Source organism: Aspergillus flavus, chromosome 7, assembly GCF_009017415.1.
Source record: "Aspergillus flavus chromosome 7, complete sequence".
Taxonomy (NCBI): domain Eukaryota; kingdom Fungi; phylum Ascomycota; class Eurotiomycetes; order Eurotiales; family Aspergillaceae; genus Aspergillus; species Aspergillus flavus.
Window position 1 is genome coordinate 614,388 of NC_092404.1, and position 23,560 is coordinate 637,947.

At 47.3% G+C, this 23,560-nt stretch overlaps 9 protein-coding genes across 9 annotated transcripts; 6 read left to right on the plus strand and 3 right to left on the minus strand.

The window, feature by feature from the left end:
• Window positions 1–217: 217 nt before the first annotated feature.
• F9C07_5372 (amino acid permease family protein) lies at window positions 218–1,884 on the minus strand (the record flags this gene model as incomplete). The annotated part of the gene is made up of 2 exons (XM_041295076.2): window positions 218–1,674; window positions 1,731–1,884. 2 exons carry the CDS (start codon window positions 1,882–1,884, stop codon window positions 218–220), a joined length of 1,611 nt encoding a protein of 536 aa, XP_041149978.2.
• A 3,830-nt stretch (window positions 1,885–5,714) lies between these two features.
• On the minus strand, window positions 5,715–6,495 carry F9C07_2143899 (Mss4-like protein). The gene is made up of 4 exons (XM_071509189.1): window positions 6,329–6,495; window positions 6,126–6,208; window positions 5,796–5,987; window positions 5,715–5,735 (listed from the first exon to the last, which is right to left on the minus strand). The coding sequence occupies exons 1-3, from the start codon at window positions 6,432–6,434 to the stop codon at window positions 5,847–5,849; spliced, it is 330 nt and encodes a 109-aa protein (XP_071366871.1). The 5' UTR covers window positions 6,435–6,495; the 3' UTR covers window positions 5,715–5,735; window positions 5,796–5,846.
• F9C07_2280600 (GABA permease) lies at window positions 6,496–9,753 on the plus strand. Its single transcript, XM_041295082.2, has 8 exons — window positions 6,496–7,746; window positions 7,799–7,958; window positions 8,010–8,232; window positions 8,279–8,567; window positions 8,616–8,800; window positions 8,846–8,904; window positions 8,958–9,310; window positions 9,375–9,753. Exons 1-8 carry the CDS (start codon window positions 7,586–7,588, stop codon window positions 9,496–9,498), a joined length of 1,554 nt encoding a protein of 517 aa, XP_041149979.1. The 5' UTR covers window positions 6,496–7,585; the 3' UTR covers window positions 9,499–9,753.
• A 36-nt stretch (window positions 9,754–9,789) lies between these two features.
• F9C07_2280601 (putative MFS transporter) lies at window positions 9,790–12,007 on the plus strand. The gene is made up of 4 exons (XM_071510447.1): window positions 9,790–10,553; window positions 10,599–10,613; window positions 10,661–11,470; window positions 11,539–12,007. The coding sequence occupies exons 1-4, from the start codon at window positions 9,942–9,944 to the stop codon at window positions 11,905–11,907; spliced, it is 1,806 nt and encodes a 601-aa protein (XP_071366872.1). The 5' UTR covers window positions 9,790–9,941; the 3' UTR covers window positions 11,908–12,007.
• Window positions 12,008–14,534: 2,527 nt separating this feature from the next.
• On the plus strand, window positions 14,535–16,857 carry F9C07_1840295 (uncharacterized protein). The gene has a single exon (XM_041287391.2). It carries the CDS (start codon window positions 15,059–15,061, stop codon window positions 16,445–16,447), a length of 1,389 nt encoding a protein of 462 aa, XP_041149981.1. The 5' UTR covers window positions 14,535–15,058; the 3' UTR covers window positions 16,448–16,857.
• A 91-nt stretch (window positions 16,858–16,948) lies between these two features.
• Window positions 16,949–18,400, minus strand: F9C07_5376 (kinase-like domain-containing protein; the record flags this gene model as incomplete). The annotated part of the gene is made up of 5 exons (XM_041295077.2): window positions 16,949–17,130; window positions 17,193–17,355; window positions 17,421–17,728; window positions 17,782–18,104; window positions 18,156–18,400. The coding sequence occupies 5 exons, from the start codon at window positions 18,398–18,400 to the stop codon at window positions 16,949–16,951; spliced, it is 1,221 nt and encodes a 406-aa protein (XP_041149982.2).
• Window positions 18,401–19,687: 1,287 nt separating this feature from the next.
• F9C07_2143945 (uncharacterized protein) lies at window positions 19,688–21,303 on the plus strand. The gene is made up of 3 exons (XM_071509190.1): window positions 19,688–20,341; window positions 20,395–20,739; window positions 20,802–21,303. The coding sequence occupies exons 1-3, from the start codon at window positions 19,912–19,914 to the stop codon at window positions 21,053–21,055; spliced, it is 1,029 nt and encodes a 342-aa protein (XP_071366873.1). The 5' UTR covers window positions 19,688–19,911; the 3' UTR covers window positions 21,056–21,303.
• A 903-nt stretch (window positions 21,304–22,206) lies between these two features.
• F9C07_5377 (uncharacterized protein) lies at window positions 22,207–22,476 on the plus strand (the record flags this gene model as incomplete). The annotated part of the gene is made up of 1 exon (XM_071511345.1): window positions 22,207–22,476. The coding sequence occupies one exon, from the start codon at window positions 22,207–22,209 to the stop codon at window positions 22,474–22,476; it is 270 nt and encodes an 89-aa protein (XP_071366874.1).
• Window positions 22,477–22,774: 298 nt separating this feature from the next.
• On the plus strand, window positions 22,775–23,101 carry F9C07_2229276 (uncharacterized protein; the record flags this gene model as incomplete). The annotated part of the gene is made up of 1 exon (XM_071509841.1): window positions 22,775–23,101. The coding sequence occupies one exon, from the start codon at window positions 22,775–22,777 to the stop codon at window positions 23,099–23,101; it is 327 nt and encodes a 108-aa protein (XP_071366875.1).
• Between the last annotated feature and the right edge of the window lie 459 nt (window positions 23,102–23,560).

The window sequence follows — 23,560 nt, forward strand, 5'->3', positions numbered from 1 at the left end:
TACATAGTTACGGCGAACTCCGCTATGGTACGGCTAGGCCTTCAGTGGCTGAGCAACATGGACAGTACCGAGTAGCTTATCATTAAGCTGTTGACAAAGACAGATAAAAACAAAGATCCAATATCCTGCGATCACGCTAATTATATAATATACCTGACATGAAGGCATCGTCCATAATGGCGAGCCGTATTCCTAACATCAAAGATAAACAATCGGTCTATTTCTTCTTCGAATCCGGCTCAACTGTCCCTTCATTCTCCAAGCGTTGCGCCACAATCATCTGCGCAATGGCATCCTCCGTCTTCAGATACGTGCGACTTCCCTGAAGGAACCAAAAGCCGACAGATACCACCAGCATTACTCCAAAGACGGCAATGGCGTAGTTCATATCACCCGCCGGTGGATTCGGTGAACCAGGGAAGAAGAAGAATACCGTTGTGATGGCACAGTAGATAATGCTGATCCAGTTCAGAGGCTTGCCCCATCGCCCAAGATTGAATTGGCCCGGTGGCAGTTTATCCCGTCCGACGACGAGCAGAGCGGCGATGGGCATGCCGTAGGAGATGGTGAGGGCGATTGTGCTCACACTGAGAATGGCTTCGAGCACGGTATTTGCGAAAAGATACAGGATTCCGACCAAAGCGATTAGAACGCCCTGGAACCAGAGTGACCGCGCGGGCACTCTCCACACGGGGTCCACGTGGCTGAGGTAGCCGCTCCAGGGTAACCCGCCGTCGCGCGCAAATCCCCATGTCAAGCGAGATGCGGTGGTTAGGATACCGATGCCTTGTCCCAGGCCGTTAAAGATAAATAATGCGATCAATGTCGCGCCGCCTTTCAATCCGATCGTCTCGAGCATCAATTCAATGAAAGGTAGTCCGCTGGGTGAGTCGACCACCTTATCGACATCCTGGATACAGAATAGACAGACAACCATGAAGATAAAACCGGTGACGGCACCAAGCAGCACAGCCAACCAAATAACTCTAGGGGCGTTCTTGCGGGGTGCAGGGATTTCTTCCACCATGTGAATGACCGCGTCGAAAGCTGTCAAACCGTACGCGGCCTGGACCAGTCCCGTAAACCACACTACACCATCGCTCCAGCCGGTCTGGTTTATCCATTTGCCGAAGACGAAGGACGCGGGCTGGAAAGATAGATCCTTCTTTACTCCGACCGAGATAAGCAAAACCAGCGACAAAATGACAAATAACGCGGTGAACCAGACACCGACGAAATTATTGATCCAGGGGAGGATTTTGTCCCTCCGGCACCCGACCACATTGATCACGGTCAAGAGAAGGACACAGCCGATGTAGACGAGGAATTCCAGCCACCCGGTCCCAGCTCCTTCCCACGTCGGCTCGAACATGACCTTCATGCCAAGAAGAAACTCGGTCATGAAGGCGATTTGTGACGCGGTCAACGTCCACCAGCCGAAGGTGTTGATCCACGCGCACATGTACGAAGCAAAGCGACCCAAGGGGGTATCCCATAGTCGAAAGACCCAGTACGCCTGACCCAGCGCGGTCGGCATGCTACTGGCGAGCTCGCCAAGAGATAGGGCGACACAGAGGTTACATGCTGTGACCAGAACGAGACCCCAGAGAATAGCGACAGCGCCGCCGTTGGTTAAACCGCTGCTGAGATCCTGAGCAAAAGTTGAATATGTTCCTAGACATTTTGTTAGTAACTTCTGTCATTCCCGATGCAACGAAGTCCGTCCATACCTAGGACGCAGAATGCCAAGGCTAGCATGCTCCACAGGTCGAATTTGCGCGTGAGGGCCTGGTCATGGCCCATCGCAGCGAGATCGTGAGCATCTTGCACATCTTGATCGACCAAGTGCGGTTTAAGGGGTTGGGAGTTGGATTCCAGGTCCATACGGAGATTTAATCACGTATGACAAGTTGATGAGAGTTCAGCCAAGGGGTGGACGAGTTGATTTGATGGGCAAGTGGTGTACCCTCCTGTCCATTTTCTGCGCGTAATTTTTCTAAAGGGAAAATCTTCCAAGAAGCTGAGGCCGGGGGTTCATATATCAAACCGGGCAGCTATACACAGAGAGGGGAAGTAAGGAGGAAGAGTCCCCGGACGTTTTCGCACCCCCTCACGTTTAGGAAAGGATCATTCGTCGGGGGAAATTGGGTGCAGATGATTATCGAGGAGTTTAATCAGTGGAATTGGTCATGGTAGCGATCTTCATCAGTCACTGATAGGCAAGAATGATAAGTCGCGGTTGAAAATCGTGACGTTGGGCACTCTTTTTTTTTTTTTTTTTTTTCCCCTTTAATTTTTCCGGCCCGTAAAAAGTTTGCGGGGTTTTTTTGTGTTAAACTCGGCAGGACATCCTAAGTGGGGATGGCGCTGTTTCGCTGCCTTTCAGCCACTGCAGCCATGGTTCTTCTACTCCCAGTATCACGGTTACATCTTGCGCTCTACTTCTGTGTACCAGGACAAGAACACCGGTGCGAGGGAATATTCCACGCCAGTCATTTCAGAAAAAATCCTCTACAATTCTGCTACTATAAGATGCGCTCCTTTTTCCTCTACACACGCGATTTATGGATGCATGCATTCAGCTGTCCTCAGCCGCACCGTGATAAGGGTGGACACACATACGGGAGATGTATGAGTTGGTATCAGCTCTCCAAAGTCAATCAGCGAAACTTCGCCACGTCCCGATTAGGAAAGTCTATGCGGAACGTGATAAGCCCTGATTGTCGATCCGTCGACTGTCTCCAACCCCCGCGATAACACAAAGAGAATCCAAAGACCAATGCATCTTGACTCAGTGGCGTAAACACGCAGGTGAGAACGTCAGACACCGAGACCTTCTTGTTCTCGTGGCCAGCCTGTGTATGACCGTGTCGCATTCTCCTACGAAGATCGGCACGGACTCATCTTACATCAGTAGCCTGACTTAGGCCAAACCTTGATGATAGCCGACATCCGTCTGGGAAGGAGCCCTGGAAATGCGGGGAAGCTCCAGGCAACCAAAAATATTGCTTGTCACCGACACCTTCTTGCCCATGGGGGTCTGGCCGTTCAAGATTAGTATTAACGGTTCATGGCTTGGGTATAGCGTATGGGGTAGCCATCCTATTGAGAAACTTCAATATCTTGACTTAACAATATGGTCTCTCGTTGGGATTACAGTTTCCTGCGGATATTTGTGCCTGCAGATGTCGTCTTCTCCTGCCCTACAGGGAAAGGATAAGAAGGGACTTCCAAGAATTCATTGAACAGTTCTTCCTCGGAATTGGGCCGCTCTCGGATACCAGTGGAACTAGTTGATGCAGTAATGGACCAAGCACGTAACAATATAGCCAGCCTTATCTGAATTGGGTAAGAATAAATGCGGAGCTAAACAGCTATATATCAACTGAAAATATTGCCAAAAGTCAATTGGACCTAGTGCCCGAGCAAACCGCCACTTTTTCAGTTCCCTTTACGCCGAGCTTCATGCAACAATCCATATGGATGCTACTTCCTCCTGGGAGCCGAGCTCACTACGCTTACATCTTCTGCCCTAGTTTATACTTAGCATTCTCAATATACCTGACATTTAACAGATATATGCGCAGCAAATATTGCTGGCATCCAACAGGGTCTCCCCAAAACCGCTTCATCTAGATTTGAAACGCCGCTACTGTGGCTCACCTTCATGCACCGTGTTCCTGCAGACACCGAATAGGAAGGTTCATGCGATACTACTGCTCAAAAGTGGAGACCACATGGGGTACATGTTAGACTCGCAGCTAGAACTCTTTTCGGATCTTCCAAGGCTTCCTTTGATATATCGAGCCAATCAAGCGCTGTTTGGGCTGAGATATGGTTGCCCTAATGCCTCACAGAAACACCTATATGCGATTTATATCACTACTATTCACATTCGTTGTCATTGTTATCATTACTATCTGATCCTATCGTGGAGTAAACCAAGAAACTCACTGAGCGCATGCATACTTATCCGAAGGGGGAAGGTTCAAGCTATATGGATCCGAGATTGATCAGGCTCCAACACAGATGGGAATTCAGCGCGACGACTTTTGTCCTTCTTCAACTGTGATTGATTTCAACTACTCAGTATTCCCTCAATCCGTAACGTCTCCAAATTACCTAGCAGCAAGATCAGAAATTATTTAGGAAAGGTGGGCGCCGACACTCAGGTTGGCTAGCCTTCACAGCATCTCGCACTACTCCTCGCTGCAACTGTTCTTTGGTCAAGTACAGTGAAACCCCCAAGCTAATTATAAGGACAGGCTCAACTGCGACACTAATGTTAAACAGCGTCTACACTGCTTTAGAACGCAATGACCGATCATCCATCCTTGTGTATGCTACCGCGTCTATGAGTCACAATGTTGGGGGTTGAGATAAACATCAAATCATGCATTTTGCAGTTCAGTTTCTCTAGGTATCTTAGCTATGCTAAAATGGCAAGACCGATTCTGATAGCAAGACCCCATCTGTCTCCGTTAGCGGATTGCTCAGCGTCTAATACTAGAGGTTAAAAGCCAAAAGAATCTTCAAGCGGCTAATCATAACAGGATACTTCAAAATTCGGCGTACATGGTGACATTTGCTCAACTGAATATTACCCAGGTATGCTTTATAATAATAGGAACCGAGAGGCATACTTGTTTTGACAAGCTGTGGCAGCTGGCAAGGGATTAACAAGTCATGAGACCAGTTACAACCAAGAGTACATACAAAGGTTGCATTGACACTGATTTAGTGAGGTATCCCAGAATTAGGAAACGTAGAGCTATATGTTTTGACATTATTATAGTCCTAGTCGAGTTACATAAACTGCATTACCAGGCTGCTCCAAATAACCAGCGCCCCATTCTAATACTAATTGAGTATGCAGTGGAAGCGCTTCATGATCAAACGGGTAGATCACTAAGCCTAATCTGGATGTCAACACTAGGCCAAGATAGGTAATCCTGTCGAGGAAATAGCTAGGCTCCTCATTGCTTTCCAGTGCTCCATGCTCGCACGGCTAATTTGCAGATCGAATGATGAATTCAGGTCTAATTGGCCACCGCGTCCTATATTCATCTCCACGGGCCCTTCTACTTTCGGCCACTGTACACAGATTGCGAAAGGTGATAGCTATACTTAACATGGATTATGATTGGATAGCACTCCGTGAGCATGCAAATTCAATTCACATGGATGCCTGAGGAATGCATATATCGATCGAATATACTTTTACGACATTGTCAGCGTTATCCTAGCACGAATAAAAGGGAAAGGCAGTTTTACCCAGCATCATGTGCTAGCCAGGTGGCAGGTGTCATGTGTTGTTCAACAGTATACCTTCCCTCCTGGCCAGTAATTATGATGGTAACGAGGGCTCAACGTGTGTGCAGTTGTAGTACTTTCAACAGATTAGTGACAATTTACATACGCACGAATCACATCACTTGAAGACAAACACTTTGCAACTTCACATACACATACTCTGTTGTCATATATAACCTTCCATATAGCATTATATACTATCATATACAAGGCTCATCTCGACCGAAATATATAATTTCACTAACTCTGTTAGGCGAGCCCCTCCTAAATATCCAACCGGATCCATCACGTGCAGAAATATATAAGCAAGAATATACAACACCAACCCTAAACAGCGTTAAGCACCTCCCACCTATCTTCCCCTATAGTATCACTGAAGACATGATTATAGAAAATCAACTTTGCTTTTCAAACTTGACACTCTTTCCGTCCATCTTCTTAATTTTCAGAGCCTCAATGTCAACGCCGGGAACAGTACGTACCTAGACACAACATTAACCACACACTCTTTATAACAAGAGGGGTTTTTTTTTTTAATAAAAAAAAAAAAAAGAGAGAACTACATTCAAGGCAACAAGATGACTGAATTGCGGAATAGTACTTCTCGCATAAACACTAGTCCCACAATTCCTACAGAAATAATGGGGGACCTGTTCGGAAGCAAAGCGATAAGCCTGCTCGTCAGAAAGTTAGCCAAGATAATAATACCCTGCATAAAAAGGACCCAGTGCAATGACGCAACAAAGATTCTTAGGATTAATAATAATAACAACAAAAGAGGACGAAAAAGGTAAATAGAAAAAGAAAACAACCTTCACAGAGTCCTCCCTCGGAAACTCAAAATCGTCTATTTTCGGATAAACCAGTAAATAGCCATTAATATGGCAAATGGAGCCTGCGTCATTCGGGGATAAAATTAGCCCAGATAGGGAAGAATTAGGCGTAAATGCCGCATGCCAGAATTCGGTTTAATTGCCGACGGTGAGATAAATGGGATTAGTTAGGTTAAACCTACAGTTACACTGGACGACCTCCTGTTCCTCAATCGGTGGCGATAATGAAAAGGTGTACTTGACTTGGCCACAGTGGCAACTTCCGGCGTATGACTTGGCTTCTGCCATTGATGGGGGTGCTTAGGCGTCTGAGAATGTTGTTATCGCTAGGATCGCGAGAGGATCTACGTGTGGGGTTCGGGGGGGTCTTTTATACTCGGCAGAATCGGTTGCTACTATTATTATGGCAGGGACCCCTGCTCGTATTGGATGGTACCACCAAGCCACTCAACGTGTGAATTTAGTGGTTAGTGCTGATGTGAGAGGGATCTAGGTCTGGCGACTGCTGAGCCGCAATGCTAACAGCTATGAAGGCAGCTACTAATCGAAACTGAGTTTATTGGTAAAATGGGAGAGAGCACTGGCCACCTGAGAGCTAAGCTAGAGCTCTGGGAGCTCGACGGGTTTCCCCTTAAGGTTAATAAGATAGCTCGGCCGGCAACTTCGGCTTTCCTAGAAGACACATACCTTGATCGTAGCTCTGGTGAAGTCTCTTAATAAGCTGCTTATCAGCGTGTCCTGAATCCTCTACATCTCCTGATTTTATCGGTTCAAACGAAAGCACGCTGATCGTGGATTCGTGGAATGTAATGGCCTTGGTGTAGGGCTACGACGAGGTGTCCAAGGCAGAAGAAGCTGGTTAATTTGGTAAGAGGGTATATCATGAGGTCTCCAATTTGATCGACATTTCTACAGTGGAGAGCTCCAGTGCAATAGTCAAACGTAGGCTTCAATGCAAGGGGGCGGAGGAGTGCAGGTTAACCGCCGGGGTTTGAGTCTGAAGCAGGTGCTTATTTATTCTCTTGCAGCCGCCAGCATCAAGTTGCATCATATACAATCATAGTTTCGCAACATGCATGGTTCGGCAGAGCTGTAAATGCTCACAGGGTCAAAGGACAGGCTGATGATCTGAAGAAACGGTCCCATTAACGTTCAAGATGCTCTCATAGTTAACATTCCATACAGGCTGGATTCCCCACCCCCTACGTTGTTGGTTCCACTCTGAACATTCCACATCCTTGCTTCCCGTCTGGGTGTGTGAAAGTCCCAAGCAATTGCTCGATAGAATAGCCAAGTAACCTAGCACCAGCGTAGCTGCTATTTAATATGCGGTGCAACGCACCGTATTTCACATGTGTAGTGCTAATATCTCCCCGATCCCTTTTCTTCCCTTCATACCTCGGAGCCGACTTTGTCAGTCTTCGTCACCATAGTCCAAGATGACTGACACCGCAGATATCAAGAATCAGCTTCCGTACGAGGTAGAAAAACTATCCGACGAGAGCCTTGCTCCAGACGATGCCGTCCTCCAGGCCCAGGGTCATCGGCCCGAGCTTGCACGGTCATTTTCCTGGGTGGGAGCCATTGGATTGTCGTTCAGGTAGGGCCATCCACAACAAGCCGCATGAAGTCCCGTTCACTGACTTAGGTAGTATTGCCAACTCATGGTTAGGTTACGGAGCAACGTTCGGAACGCCCCTGGCATATGGAGGTGGCCCGACCGTCCTCTTCGGAGTGATGATTGCGGCGGTAGCGCAATGGATCGTGCTGCTAGGACTGGCAGAGCTATGCTCTGCATTACCCTCTTCAGGGGTTCGTTCAATTTCGCTATCATCATGCTTCGACCACGCTGACAACCTCTAGGGTCAATATCACTTCACATATATCCTCGCTCCACCGAAGTACAAGAAGTTTGCCGCATACACAGTTGGTATTACCAATGTAATAGCATGGTGGGTTAGTGCGGCATCGGGCATCATCTATACAGGCATCTCGGCGTTTGGGATAGCAGTGTTCTGGTATCCAGACTTTCAGCATGAGAGGTGGCAAATATACTTGTGTTATGTGTTGGTGGTCACTTTGACCTGTAAGGCCCCAAGGTCTGCTTATAGACGCCGTGACTAATTGATTAGTGGTTCCTGTCTTCGCCGTTCCACAGAGACGTTATGATTACCTGACGAAAACCACGTTTACCCTGTCCATAACCGGCTTAATCATAGTCTTGATAGCTGTGCTCGCCTCAGGCCGGGGACGCTACCATCCTGAAATCCTCACGACGTTCCAGGGGACCAGTGGCTGGGACACGGCCCCAGCATGGTTGCTGAGCATCACGATGGGACAATACTGCTATGCGGCTATCGGAGCTGTCACACATATCGCGGAGGAAATGCCACAACCGGGCCGGAGGATCCCTCTTGTGATGTATGATCGACCACAGATAAATGTTGACATTCTGCTAACTGTTGGCAGTAATCTCGGAGTCCTAGTAGGTGTTATGACAGCTGTACCGTGGGTCACAGTGATGCTCTGCGGCATCCATGACATTGATGCAGTTCACAAGGCTTTCATCCCTAGCATGGAGGTCTACTACCAAGCGACAGGAAGCAAGGTGGGCGCCACAGCGCTGCAAGCCTTCATGACATTTCTGTATTGGAGTAAGTCGGTGTCCTTTGGTGTGTAGTACTATACTAACCGGTCAGCCTGCGGTCCAAGCCAATGGATAACCTCGAGTCGGATCGCGTGGGCGTTCTCTAGAGATGTATGTTTCCAGGCGCAGCCAAGAATTAAGGTGTGTGATGCTTACCAAAACAGAACGGCCTTCCTTTCTCCCACTATTGGAATTTCATCGACCCGAAGTTCAACATCCCCGTGCGCACCACATTCCTGTCGGTTTCGTTCTGTCTCCTTTACGGCCTGGTCTATATCGCCAGTTCGACCGCATTCAACTGCATCGTGAACATGTCGATCCTCTTCTTGAACATCAGCTTCACCGTCCCACAGGCCATCCTGGCGACAGTTGGACGGGACAAGCTTCCGGTACGCGCTTTTAACCTGGGTCGATGGGGATACGCAGTGAATATTTTCTCCACCGTATGGTTGACTTTCAGTGGGATACTGTTCTGTTTCCCGACCAAACTACCGGCAACAGCAGGGTCGATGAATTAGTAAGTGCTTTTGTCATCCTTGCCATCTCGACCCGCGTCCTTGAGAGTACTAATGTGGATATAGTGGGTCGGCTGTCCTAGTGGGAGTGTATATCCTTATAATGCTACTGTGGTTAGAGCGGAAGAATAAGTTCACCGGGCCAAAGATCAACTGGGATGCATTGAACATGAGCAACAAATTGGCATGAGGGCCAAGGGAGCTTCGCCATGGGTTTGCTGTGCGAGCTGGAGTGCGAGGTGGGGTTGAATATGATGGACCGCCAACCGATCAGCTGGTTCAAACGTGGGAAATTTGGAGTTGGGTGTTCTACCATATTAGGCATAGTGTATCTCGTATATGTATCCAGAATCCAATAAGATTAGATCTCCTTCTGTGCAGCACTAAGCTTGAAAGGGTAGATCCGCCAGCAACCCGATCACTTTCCATTTTGGGTACTTCCGATCATGTCAACAGCTTCAAAGTCTTCATGTATCCGCCACAAAAGTAGGCTGATGACTCGCCCTCAACGTCTAGAATCCTTCAAGGGTATCTTTCCTGTTAAGCTGGTTCGTATAAGCTTATCGCACCTGAAGCTAATTTACATTACTAGTGCTGGACCTCAACACCTGTCTACGTGCTTCTTGCCGATTGATGCTCAATTGCTCATTTTGTCCTTTCCTCGAAGAAAGGAGGGCTCTTAAAATGTACTCTTACTTAGTAGTGCCACGAAATAAATGTACAAACTATGATATCTCACGGACCTCCTTTGGGGTCTATAGAGGACGTGTATCAAGTCTCACATGGGCTATTCATGTCGAAAAGACCAACACCTCGTCTGCCTCTCGTCGCACCGTTGTGGGGATGTGGACTGATTTAGTTTTGGGTCAATGTGGCAATGGATCGATGAATCACATCCTACACGGTTGGACCGACAATACTTGGCAAAGAAGTAACTGTAGGGCCAATTTAGGCTGTATTCCACTACTCTTTACTTGGTTTAGCGCTGTGCTGGGTCCTGTCGATATAAAGACCCAGATCCTAATTTCTGAATCTCAGAAGTTACCCAAAAGCATGGCGACTAACAATCCAGACTTAGACAGTGCTTTAGCACAGCAAAGCCCAACTCCTGAAAAGAGCGCACAGCAGGCTAAGCCTGTATTTAAAGAGGCGGAACGATGGAATCATCCCAGGTCCAATATACTCAAGACGCTGGCTACATTTTGGAGTTTTCTGGTGATGGGAGCGAATGATGCCGCGTATGGGGTAAGTTCAATTGCCGGTTGATCAGAGCATAGCTAATATTTATAGCCTTTAATTCCATATGTAAGCGTGAACCCTACACGTTATTAGATCCACCGCTGATTGCTTAGCTCGAAAATTATTATAATCTCTCTTATACTATCGTCTCTCTAGTTTTCCTGTCACCGCTGGGCGGCTATACCCTGGCTGCGCTACTTAACAACAAGATCCATACAACGCTTGGTCGCCGCGGAGTGGCCTGGATTTCCCCGGGATGCCATTTATTGGCATATATTGTCAATTGCGTCCATCCCCCATATCCAGTTCTAGTAGTGTCCTTCATTTTCGCGGGTTTCGGAAATGGATTGGCGGACTCAGCCTGGAACGCTTGGATTGGCAATATGGCCAATGCCAACGAACTCCTGGGACTCCTACACGGACTATATGGTGTTGGGGCAGTTCTGAGCCCACTGATAGCGACTTCGTTAATTACGGAGGCAAAAGTGCCCTGGTACTATTTTTACTATATTATGGTATGTCGTTATCTCAGATGTGTTGAGAAAGTCTCTGATATAATAGCTTTACAGATTGGTTGTGCCGCTATGGAGCTTGCGTTTTGTCTAACTGTCTTTTGGGATTCCACAGCAGCAGCCTTACAGGAGGCTACTCCCCAAGGGGACGACCCTGCTGGAGGCCTGCGTCAAGCTCTCTTCACGAAGCGATCTGCTAGGGTCACTTGGATTTGCGCATTCTTCCTCCTCGGGTATGTCGGCATTGAAGTCGCTTTGGGCGGATGGATCGTGACGTTCATGATGCGAGTGCGACACGGAGAAGACTTCGCCAGCGGCATGGTAGCCACGGGCTTCTGGCTAGGCATTGCCTGTGGTCGAGTAGTACTCGGTTTCATCACTCCACGAATCGGGGAAAAGATGGCCATTATCGTATGTATCTCCAATCTGCTTCCCACCTTCGTTCGTTCCAAATCAACTAACATATTAACTTCGACAAGGTATACTCCCTCTTCGCAATAGCCTGTGGACTCATCCTCTGGCTCGTGCCTAACTTCTACGCATCCGCCGTCGCGGTCTCATTCCAGGGATTCTTCCTCGGTCCTTTCTTCCCAGCTGCAGTTATTGTCGCTACCAAGTTGCTTCCACGAGCATTACACGTCAGTGCCATTGGGTTTGCGGCGGCATTTGGAGGTGGTGGAGCTGCTGTGCTGCCTTTCGTTGTGGGCGCTATTGCACAGGCGCGAGGTGTGCAGGTCTTGCAGCCATTTATCATTGGTCTCTCCGGTGGGATTTTGTTGTTATGGTTGGGGCTTCCACGGATGCCAAAGAAAGGCGACAAAAAGGGGGAGGGGACTTCGCATGTATAGATGATTGCTATTTATATATTTGAGCACTAGGGTTAATATATTTTAGGCGTAAGATGGCTTTGTCATAATAGGACAGTTTGAGCACTAGTGAGGCTTGATTAAAATCATACGCTATCTAGAAGATGTTATCATAAATTTTCCTTGCTGGGTTATGGAAAGTTCTGATATTAATATTACCCTGTCGAATTGCTTAATTATCTACATAATTAATTACAGTGGGATGCAAAAAGTTTGAAACCATCCGCTTGACCGCCCTACATACCGCCATATACTAACCCACCAAATTCAGTATTTGAACCTACACACGTCTATCTACACATCGACTTATAGCTTCTAGGAAGGAGATAGATGCTGGTTATTAAGTTGGGTAACCTGTAAACTAAGTATTCAGGCCCAGGTATGGTTTTTGCGAGGTTTCTGCCGTGTAAAATAGTAAAATTAGGAAGGCGGTTAGATCAGGCAATAAATGGATAGTTTCAAACTTTTTGCATCCCACTGTATGCCCACAATTCGATAAGATAACTATCGGGAAAACATAGATCCAGTCGACTAGGCTCGGATTCGAATCGTGCTAGACCGACTCAGGTGAACTCATTAACCCCGTTTACGGAGGATTATAGCGGCCACTCCGCAACAACGGGTTCTTATCGATTTCTGCCAGCAGAATTCCCAAAACAAATCTATATATTTAATATTTCTGTATTTATACCTCCGAAGCCAGTATAAATACTAGGAAATCTATGTATTATATATATTTCTATATAAAATCTACTATTTAAAAGAAAAGATTACTAGAAAATCGCTGTATATTATATCTGTAATAGAGTGTATTAGAACTACAATTAATTTTATAGTAGTCTCTAACTGTGAACGATAACCCCTAAACTCTAGGCATCTTGGCCCCTAAAATCTAGGTATGTAATCCCTAAGGTTTAGACACTACGGCCCCTAAATTTTAGGCACGGGTGGCCCTGAATTTGCCTTTATTAAAAGGCGGTAAGTCAACGGGAACTATTTTAGTGCATACTATATGTATAATACATCTGTATTACACTAATATTTTTTTATTAAGTATTTCTACTTATATTTTATTAGAAACTATACTTTTATTTGTAATTTATTAAGAAATATATATAAAATATCTATATTACAAGCCCTTTCTACATAATATTCTATATTAGTAGAGATAGCGATACAGTATAATACTAGGCGGTAGATGGACTTAGTGAGGAGAATCGTTGTTGCGGAGTGTCAGAGGAATATCTACTAGTCAGGATAGAGGACCTGTCAACTAGGTAAGGATACGTGGGCAAAGCACTAGGCAGTAGATACTAGAGATAGAAGATTAATTCTTGATTTTCTACTAATAACTATAGTACTAATTTATAGTTAAGAATCTCTAAGATTCTCTATATATAATAATTAATTCTTTTAATAGAGCTACTATATATTATTAAAAAGATAATAGATATAGATACTAAAAATACTATTTAGCTATTAAAATATCTATATATTTAGAATAGAGTATATTATATAATTATTTTATATAATTATTATTATTTCTATAATAATTATATTTCTTTTTTTTAGATTAATTATTTTAAAGTAGCAATTAATATATTATTCACGTTAAGTAGTTAATATTTTAAAAATATATTAAATATTCTATATAGAAATATTAACTTTATATAAATTATTATTAAATAAATAATAATTATCTATAATAATAATATTAATATTAATAAGATATTAGATAAGCTTTTTTTTATTATTTCTATATTTTATTTTTTTTTATTCTATAATATCTTTTTTATATATTATAAATCTTTTCTTTCTCTATATTTTAAATCTAGTATTCTGACGGACGGCAAGCGGGGCGCCAGAAACGGCTCCCATTGCTCGCCGTCCTGCCGTTGCTGACCGCTTGCCGCCCACGGCCATCTCATTACCCGGAACGGCTTAGCGCTTACTACGTTCGGCCTAGCGCCCTCTTCCCTTCCGTCTCGCCGCTTTTGCCCGTCCGCTCGCTGCCCCAACACCATCTATATAACCCCGACCCTTCGCCCTCGACCGGACACGCACTTTCTCTTCCCAATTTTCCCCTCCCGTCTCGCCTCAGCTGCTGCACTGCCCCCTTCCCCCCTTTTTCCTGCATGCCGCGTTATCCGAAGATTGCCTCGATTGGGTAAAGCACCCTGCCTGGCGTCCTCCTTTCATTTCCAGTTGCCTGTCCCAGGACGGAGTCGCCGACAGGCCAACGGGCTCATCCGGTGGGATCAGACTCCCCAGTCTTACGCCATCCTCCGCTGATGTTGAATGCATAGGGTGCAGCTTTCGGACATGGTCTTGCTTCCCCCCTTTTTCCCGTGGGCGGACCTGAGTCTCGCATCTTCACTTCGGGATGCGGTTGCCTAAGCTCTCGCGGTGGTAGACTCCTCCAGCCTTCTTTGCTTTCTCTGGGTACTTGCTCATCCTTCTGCTCTATGAGGAACGCCACTGACGCATGTCCAGGAATGCCTTGTCTGCCTTGGTTTCCCTCTCGCGGCGGCCGCGAAGGGTGGCACCCGGACTCCACTTTCAGATTCGGAAAGTCTTTTGACCACTTGCATCAGTCACTGGTTCGATTTCTGCAGCGTGCTCCCATGTGCTTCAGGTCTGTTGAGCGCGATAGCCAATAGCGAAAATACCGCACTGCCGCCTGGGGGCTCAGCTCTGGCCCCAAATCCTGCGATGTCCAGCTTTCCGAAGTAGAAGCTGCAACATGGGAATGTGATTTGTTCAGAGTGCCCCTTCGAGTCACACGATGGCCTGTTTCCGTGAGCCCAGTGCAAGTGGACCGGCCTGAACGAACCAATGTGAACGAAGAGCAAGGCCAGATCGAATCGCCTATCTCCGCCTGTCGCACAAATTACGCTTCAGAGGCGGAGACGGACATTACCGAGAACGAGCCTGCTATCTAGCCTATGGGGCTCAGCCCCTATTATCCGTCGAGGTCGAAGCCATAGGCAGATTTTATAAGGAAGTCGGCAGAACCCCCAGAGACAGCTACCATGGCGAACTCTCCCCTTTTGCATCATATACATAGCACTCAGGAGCGAGAAATACACCGTCCCCTACACACGTTGAACTTTCCCACGCTCCATCCTGAAATATGTCTGTCATTGCCTTCCCCATTGAAGCCTTCAGACCATGGAAACCCTCACAGCCCAAGCCAATCCCACGACGACGTCCACCCCGTGCCCATCATCACAAAGCCCCAGTTCCTGGCAGAAGCAGCCCTGCCCTTCCCAATGCACTTAATACCCTGGCTCCTCTGCACAGTTTGCATAGTCAACAAAACAATCATCAACACCCCCTCCCTGCACGACCGCCTGCCGAGGTTTGCGTCCATGGGAATCTCCGGTCAGACATCTGCCAGAGCGCATGTTCTGCGTCCGGTGAGGAGCCTGTCTCAACCTCCGGCGGTTCAAATGAGTTGTCTGTCACAGAACTTGATGAGTCGCCTGTGGTTACTGCGATGCACGCCGCAACGTCACCACAAGCGCAAACACGGTGTGGCTCGCCGGCTTCAGACCTGAACCGTCTCAGTGATTCCGTTACCACTGACATCTCCATCGAATCGGAATGCTCTATCCAGGGAGTTGCTGGATGCCGCTCTCTATCGGAAAACCCAGCAAGCTCAACACCACAGCCTCCAGGCCTGCACGAGCAGGCACTTGTACCAATTGATCCGGTCATCCTAAGCGATGAGTTTCGGTTAGAGTCGAACCAGCTATATCAAGACATCGGAGAGAGCGATGCCCTCTGGACGAGTCAACAAGAGCTGCCTTGTCTATATCCCGAACCGCCGATAGTACCACATAGCATATTCGACAATGACCACCTCTCCCTCAGGCTGACCAACGAGAATGGACCAGCCACTCATCGTCATTGTGGTGCACACTCTCGACAGGCACTTCCGGATCATAGTGCTGAAAGTAATGCACCTTCTCGAGACACACGGCAGCAGCATTGCAATAGCGACATCAACCGGGCCGAACTGCACAAGCGGCCATCGGCTGGATCGGATGAACGCAAAGGACGAAGGAACAAGCGTCAAAGACTTGAAGAGACAACCCCTTCGCCGGCGGGCAGCTCTTGCGCAAGCCTCCGCTTTCACTTTTTATCAGCACCGACAACCGCACGCTTAGAGTTCCTCTCTTGGTTGTTTGAAGGGGCACTCCCACGATGCACATTTGAGCCTGAAATATCCTCCAACATCGCACCTGCGAAGAGCACAGACGGTACACGGGTCCGAAAGCAAGTCCGCTGTGCCACACCTCAAGATGCAGACTCTTTGGATAACAGCAACACTCGAGAAAAATCGAGGAAAGGGATGCCATGGTTACCCGAAGAGGAGGACTTTTTGATAGATTTGAGGAATACTCGTGGACTACCTTGGTCTGACGTGATGAAGCTGTTTTCAGATCAATATCCCGGAAGGAGTCAGGGTTCTGTTCAGGTACATTGGAGTACGAAGCTCAAGAAGAGATGCCCATGAGTACCCTCACATGTTGTGTGGTTGGGTTTAGATAACGATGTATGCTCAGCCAGCGGATCTTTTGGCCGACAAGGGACTCGGCATGGATAAGCTCCCAATCATGTCTGTAGGATTGTAAATCTCATTCTCATTCGTTATTGAGGCATACTCCTTTTAATCATTAGGAGCAGGGCATAATTTCGCTTGAGAGACTTACGCTCATCAGTCTCATGCCGCCCATCTTGCTTGATCTGCGCAATAATTCTTCCTAGTAGGTGGACTTACTGTCGCATTTCTGGGTAAGCAAATCCTTAAATAAGGGACGTCGATCGAAAGCCCCAGATCCCCAGCCGCCCTAGAGCTGTTGCAGCTGTACTAACGCCCTCTATTTATTGATGTCAACGATGTTACTCCAGCCTCTCAGATCGGGAGATTGTATTTTGGTAAAAGATTTTGCTTGGGGAGCTTTATTGTTGTATATCCTACGGCGGGGTTCCTTTGGGCCAGCGGATAAAGTTGATACTACTGTTGATTGTTTAACCAAGGGTCTGTTAAAAGTTCACGGGCGCTCTGTCTCTCATCCGGGTCCCATCGAAGCATCTTCCTAACGAACTGCATAAACATTTGCTTGTTCGATCCCTCTAGATACTCTTCAGAGTCCTCCAGTGAGATACGTGGGATTACTTCGGAGGGTTTCCATTGGCCTAGTTGTGGAGTTAGTTGGGAGAATGAACTCAAACGTTAGAACATCGGGTAATGGACTCACCTGAGATATCCCAGTAATTTTGACTGAGGGATGATTTGCGCAGAAATTCAGCAGATGGAGGGCCCAGCATTGCCATCATTTCCGCGAGGAGTTGGGCATCAGAATGACGACCATCTGGTCCCCTACCATCAAATAGATGGTGGTCCTCGAAGAGATCCCAGATCTTAATCTCTGCGTTAGCCCACATACAAATGAATACATCGGTAAAGGTTGTGTTTCGTAGCATACCAGCACTCCAACGTTCCATATATCGACTTTTGCGGTCCAACTCATTCCGAGAATCACTTCGGGAGCGCGGTAGATGTCGGGCTGCACCAATCCATTGTGTACCTCCCCGATGCGAGCTTCTCCAAAGTCTGAAAGCAGTGGCATCCCAAAACCACTCCATCCCTTCTTACGACGAAACGGTCGAGACAAATAGATAGTATAGTCGTCTTTCACCTTTCGAGGGCTCGGATCAGCAGCCTCGCTGGCATCCCATTCACGGAAAATTGAGTCGTCTTTTGCGCTGATAATAATATTCTTTGCTTGGATGTCTAGAAAACACATCAGCATTTATCAAGAGTGGGCTCCCTTACGATCCACAAACCAGTGTGTATAACGTGTGCCTCTGAGTGTAGATAATCAAGGGCCAGTAAGAGCTGCTGCAATGCACCCTTTAGCAAGTCCTCAGGGAGGCTTTTCGGGTCCAATGTTGCTTGAAAATGAAGAAGGCTGGTCAAAAGAGGTTCGTAAACAATGCATTGGTGGATGCCTCTTGGACCCGTGAGCTCGAATTTATCGATCATTTTGCGGACCAGGCTGCTGCCAGGATGATTCGACCTTATATTTGAGAGGTGGTCAAGCACGCGCACTTCCTGGTTTTCCCTGGGGCTGCCGATAAATATTTTCAGAGCTATATACCGATGATCTCTGCTAAGTCAGTTACTACCGGCTTCAGGAGTTGATAAAGGTAAGCTTTACCGAAGGTCACGACAAAACCAAACCGTCGAGTTTGCTCCGAAACCCAATTTGCTGATCACTTGGTATCTGGCTTGGAAAATATCACCAAGTTTGACCGGGAAAAAAAGGCCTCGATCATACGCAGGCATTCGCTCCTCCTCAACTTTAGTTGCAGGATCAAGGACGGGGAAATTGGAGGCGCTGGGCGTTCTTGGAGGAGACGGCAGCCGTCGAAGAAACCGGCCGAGTCGTACGAACGGGTTCATCGCAAAGACCTTAGATGTGGTGTATCCTCGAATTGGCCTAAATCCTGGACATCGAAATTTGCTAAATAAAATTTCACTGATTGATCAAGGTCAGACCAAACAAGAGTGCAGGTCTGAAGAATGGGAGAAAGTTAAAAGGCCTCCTGCGCAGTTATAAGTTGTGAGTGAGAATGGCCACGTGACCACGACTCACCAGTCAGCGCGCGCCCGCCACTGGTCCAATGATTCATGCGTTGATTCGCAACTACGCTTAAATAGTATATTATAATAAATAGGTGGGTGATCCAGTTCTCTTGAACGATATATGCGGAGATGTGGTTGATGTTACCTTCGAGTACGGCTTATCTGACCTAGCTACTTTGACACTCCTATCTAACACTAAGGACTCTCCTCCCATTGTGCCTACTTGCTGGTTCCATCTTCATGTACATGCTTGCTCTTGATACGTTCCTCGTTTTCATCCAAAAATTGTAGAGAGATCACTTCCTGTTGATCACTCGGGTCTTTGTGGGATTTATGCGCCAGGGCGCCCCTAATTGAAAGCATAAGCAACTCCAATGGGTTCCATGCTAGCTGACCTACTTGATTTTGAGTTTCTTGAACTTCGGGTCCTTGAGGAACACATTAGCTTCAATCTCTAATCAAAAGCTCAGTAAGATTCTCTTACGGATGACTCCTCTGCTTTTGCAACCATATCGATACTTGCGACCCACTGTGCCCCATTTTTATTTTGTTGCTTTACATGCTCCAACGTCACGTTCCCGACGATAGTATAGAAGCGTTTGATTATCGACGACATCTTGGATAGGAAGAGTGAATGTCTGGAGGGAAGTAGAGAGCAGGACAGTATAGTTGCGAAAGTTTCTGGTCAATTGCACACAATAGGTAGAAGAGCCGATGGATGGTTTTCGCCATTCTCAACTATGGAGGGTTTGGTCCATTAAATACATAGATACCCATTGGAATGGGGACTGAGTGTAGTAGATGACATGTTTAATCCTGATAGACGAGGCTGAAACAGATCCAACATCCTCGCGTCCGGCCAAGGAGGCTCATTGGCCGTATTGTCATTGCGAATGATGCAGAGACGCCCGCGATATGGAAGATATCACTTGCATGGGTGGTACGCCACTGCAACGAGAAAAATGACAGCCTGAAACTCCGGCTTTCTATGCATAACCCAATAACCAACCACTAAGACACGGGCCCCACCATGCAACCCCGCAACTCCGTTGCATATAAACCCCGCTGCGCCCGCCTCTACTACCCTCTACTGCCCTCTACTGCCCTCTACTGCCCTCTACTGCCCTCTACTGCCCTCTACTGCCCTCTACTGCCCTCTACTGCCCTCTACTGCCCTCTACTGCCCTCTACTGCCCTCTACTGCCCTCTACTGCCCTCTACTGCCCTCTACTGCCCTTTACTACCCTTAACTACCCTTTACTACCCTTTACTGGACTCCACCCGCCCTATGCGCGATTCAACTACAGAAATTACAAAGAGGAACAAAAATGAAAATACCGCAGCGCATTTGCCAGGTTGTTGGGGTCTTGGACCAACGACAATCAATTCCCAGCGAGTACGAGCCGATATTCGAAGAGCGCATTGTTCTCATTTGCAACCCGCTCGAGCGCCTACCACGCAAAGCAACCCCCCGGCCAAAAGCCGAATACAAAGCTCACGATCTACTGAAAAAAGCACGGAAGATCTACTTGGAAGTTCTTGAAAGATTTCCCCTTGTTTTTGTGCCATTCATACTCGCTGTGTCTCCCGCATCATGTCAAACTTGGAAAGCCAGCGAAATGTGGAGGGACCTGCAAGGGTGCAAGGCAACTCCACTGAGCAACAATATCTATAACTACATGGAGCGCCTGGCCATCGACAGAGGCATCCACCAAACTGCTGTATACAAAAGAATCAAGCAACTACTCTACCCAAAAGGCATGATGATGAGTGTATTTTGTCGCTCGAAATTCTTGCTGACCTTGTTCTAGCCCATCCACGACCGAGGACGATCACAGAAACTGACGAATGCTGGACATACAACGCGGCAAGCGTTGATAAAGTCTGCAAGTTTCTTAATGAAAGACTTTATACGACCTTCGACAACTCTCCAAAACGCCTACGCGAGAAGGAAGAAAATCTTTGGAAAACGACCCACTGCATCCGAATGCGATTTCCTTGGAATAATCAACAAGACGCAATTGTGCAACTGGACATGGCATTCGATTGCGAAATCGTCCAAACGCTGTTCCCGAGTGCGTGGGACAAATTCATTTTAGTACATGGTCCTATCCCGCTGCAAGATCATGCTGTGGGATATCCTAATTCACGCCAGTGTAAGTAGAGAACAATTTGCAACGTGGGCTTGGGAGTATGCTAAACAACCCATCATGATCAGATGACAATGCCAGTTTTACATTTCACGGTGCCGCCGTAAGTCGAGTATCAACCATTCTTGGCTCTCATATCTATCAAGCCATAGACGAGAGTCAACTGCGGAAATGGGAGACCGCCAATTTCCTGGTGACCACCACGGACTGTATAACCTTGCACATAAGCCGGAGCCAGCCCCACGGATGTACTCTATGTTTGCGCGTTGGCTCGTCGCACGCTGTGTTCATGGCAACCAGGTTGTATTCATTCTCTGGTTGACCTCGTCACGCAAAGCGATGTTTCCCCCTCTTTATCATAACGGAAACCTGTTTTGGTAGGCCGTCCATGAATCCGCTTCCCGTTGTTGTCCATATAGCATCTCCTTCCTCGTTGTGAAACACAATTTCTTCACATTGAAAGCAATATAACTTCCGTTCGTAGTTTTCCTGCGCGATATAATTGATCGGATGAAGTATGCAATCATCGAAGTGGCTCGAATCGACAGGAAGTTCTTTCCAGCGTTCGCGCTGCAGAATGTTAGTTAACTGTTGGTTAAGGTATGGTGGCATACAAACTAAAATCTCTTGCGTTGCATGTGAGGTCATATCAACGCGTTCGCTCTGGATCGGTTATAGAGTTGAAGGGTAGATGAACGAAACTCCAACGAAATTTGTGCGTGGTGAACTTGTGGGCTTATTCCAGTCAGAGAAGGGCTTAAGATATTCATCAACAACCTGTTTCCCATCCATGTGGTTTCATGAGGGGCAAAGGGCAGAAAGCTCGGGCCGAAGTCTTTTCACCTAAATTGTGGCGTAGAGCGCCACAGTACTTAGCCACTTTTAAGACCGTTTACCTCCGGCGTTTACTGAGAGAATTGTTTGACGCCCTTCACCGTGTATCCCGAAAATACCCGACTTCTTCCGGTTCTCTTCCTATTGCCCTTTACTGCCCTTTACTGCCCCCTACTGCCCTCTACTGCCCTCTACTGCCCTCTACTGCCCTCTACTGCCCTCTACTGCCCTCTACTGTCCTCGCATCTTTAGTTTGTCCAATATGCGTTCATGGTATCTTTACTTGATCGATGAGATCTAATTCGATCAGAGGATAGGTCACTATATTTCAGTCTAAGTGGTGTATTGATATAAATAACGCAACTCTTACGTTGATTGAAAGCATGTATGCATCCATCCAATCTGTCGTCCATAGAGAATCTTGCGCTCCGCAAACGAATTGCGTTTCTACTTGGTCAAATCTCGTACTTCCTGGACCATGGACTGCCTCGCCAGCCTTGTCCCCCTTCAAATTAGGCAATGGATATCATCGATTTCAGTCGGCGTCCAAAAGCAGGAGGTGAGCAACATGTTTGCTCCATATTTGGTGTGCTGTACTGACATACCTAGTCTATAATTTTTGTGGACGCGGAAAGGGTTATGGGGGTAAATGACCTGATGGTAACGTTCCGGCGCAACCGTGGCTACCACTGCCGCCCTTGGAGCGAGTACAAATCCATTGGGCCAGAAGCGACGGCTGCAGTGGTCGACGCTGGATGGAGCTGCAGTGAATTGGATCGGATAGCAGGTTATCTTCGCGGAGACATATTCGACAAGCGATATTTGGATCAACTTCGACAGCAGGCAAGGAATAACCGGCGCCGCATTTCCTACGGCAAATCTGCCGATTATCCCAGTGTTTTTAAATGAGCCGAGACGCAATTTGGAAGGATCCATTGGCTTTGGTGTATTCCTGTTGTGCATTAGCCCGGGGCTGTTGACTGCATGCGCAAGTTTTGAACTGTTCCGGGATGTCGTTCCTGCTGTAGTAGTTAGTGATTGAGACAAGTAACGTGGCTTGCGCAATCAAACGTACATCTTTGATATCTGGTAGAGTGAGGATGATCTTCCTGGCCTGTGCAACACACGTACATATGCCTGAAAGCTATAAAGTGACCTTGATCTCATTCCCGAAGATGAATTGGTAGTCTTGTCCTCCGAGCGTACCATGGCTAGTCCAGAACGGCAAATCGAGAACCTCACAAGGCGAGTTGAGATATTTGCACGGATCGCAACGGCAAACTCCCTTAATTATATTTGCCCCCAATGCTTCTGCGGCTACAGTGAGCAAAGGCTGCTTTACCGCCACTTCGACAAGGAGAAACAGAATTGTCGGATACACGCAGCGCTGGGGGAGAGGAAGTCCGACCATCTGGCATTTGTTATGAACTATAAAATGGCGCTCCGAACACTTATAGACGCGAAGGATATCCCCCCAAACCCCCACTGTTTCGCGCGTGAGTTCGTGGTCGAACACTACGGAGAGCATCCATGAGGTGTGGGGACATTCCCTGGCCTACGGCTGTTCCCCGATAGGTGAGAGTCCCCAAAACAGCCCAACTTCTGGGAACGCAGACAAAGATTTGTTTTGCTGAGACATGTGCTGCTGTAGGTGAACTAAAGGCCGGTAGCCCCTCGTGATGATGATGTTCGGCGGGGAAATGGAGGAAACCAGAGCGTTGTTTCGGAGAGCGGGAGGTTGCGATGCCACGCCACTTGCATTGCTCGATAGCATGTGGTTTTTCTTTTCTGTTGGTGTAAAGGCCTGTTGTTGGAATCACATTCCCTGAGTACATCGCCTTAGTTCAAGAAGCGCTACCATACCAATAGATCGGATGTTGATCAAACAACGCCAGGTCAAGATTAGCCTTGCCCAAGAGCAATCCGTCGGGTCATGTCTCGGCCCGAAGCGTCCCGAGCCCCCCACATGAGATGCGCGGGGAGCTCAACCGTA

Excerpts from the sequence above, each read along its gene's own strand:
- F9C07_2143945 (XM_071509190.1), top strand. The coding sequence starts at position 19,912 with ATGAAAATACCGCAGCGCATTTGCCAGGTTGTTGGGGTCTTGGACCAA. Across the intron at positions 20,342-20,394 it reads GCAACTACTCTACCCAAAAG|CCCATCCACGACCGAGGACG; the intron begins GCATGATGATGA and ends ACCTTGTTCTAG. Across the intron at positions 20,740-20,801 it reads ATATCCTAATTCACGCCAGT|ATGACAATGCCAGTTTTACA; the intron begins GTAAGTAGAGAA and ends CATCATGATCAG.
- F9C07_2280601 (XM_071510447.1), top strand. The coding sequence starts at position 9,942 with ATGCTCAATTGCTCATTTTGTCCTTTCCTCGAAGAAAGGAGGGCTCTT. Across the intron at positions 11,471-11,538 it reads GGGAAAAGATGGCCATTATC|GTATACTCCCTCTTCGCAAT; the intron begins GTATGTATCTCC and ends AACTTCGACAAG.
- F9C07_1840295 (XM_041287391.2), top strand. The coding sequence starts at position 15,059 with ATGTCTGTCATTGCCTTCCCCATTGAAGCCTTCAGACCATGGAAACCC.
- F9C07_2143899 (XM_071509189.1), bottom strand. The coding sequence starts at position 6,434 with ATGGCAGAAGCCAAGTCATACGCCGGAAGTTGCCACTGTGGCCAAGTC. Across the intron at positions 6,209-6,328 it reads GGAGGTCGTCCAGTGTAACT|GCTCCATTTGCCATATTAAT; the intron begins GTAGGTTTAACC and ends CGAATGACGCAG. Across the intron at positions 5,988-6,125 it reads CGAGGGAGGACTCTGTGAAG|GCTTATCGCTTTGCTTCCGA; the intron begins GTTGTTTTCTTT and ends TCTGACGAGCAG.
- F9C07_2280600 (XM_041295082.2), top strand. The coding sequence starts at position 7,586 with ATGACTGACACCGCAGATATCAAGAATCAGCTTCCGTACGAGGTAGAA. Across the intron at positions 8,233-8,278 it reads GTTGGTGGTCACTTTGACCT|TGGTTCCTGTCTTCGCCGTT; the intron begins GTAAGGCCCCAA and ends CTAATTGATTAG. Across the intron at positions 8,905-8,957 it reads CGTGGGCGTTCTCTAGAGAT|AACGGCCTTCCTTTCTCCCA; the intron begins GTATGTTTCCAG and ends TTACCAAAACAG.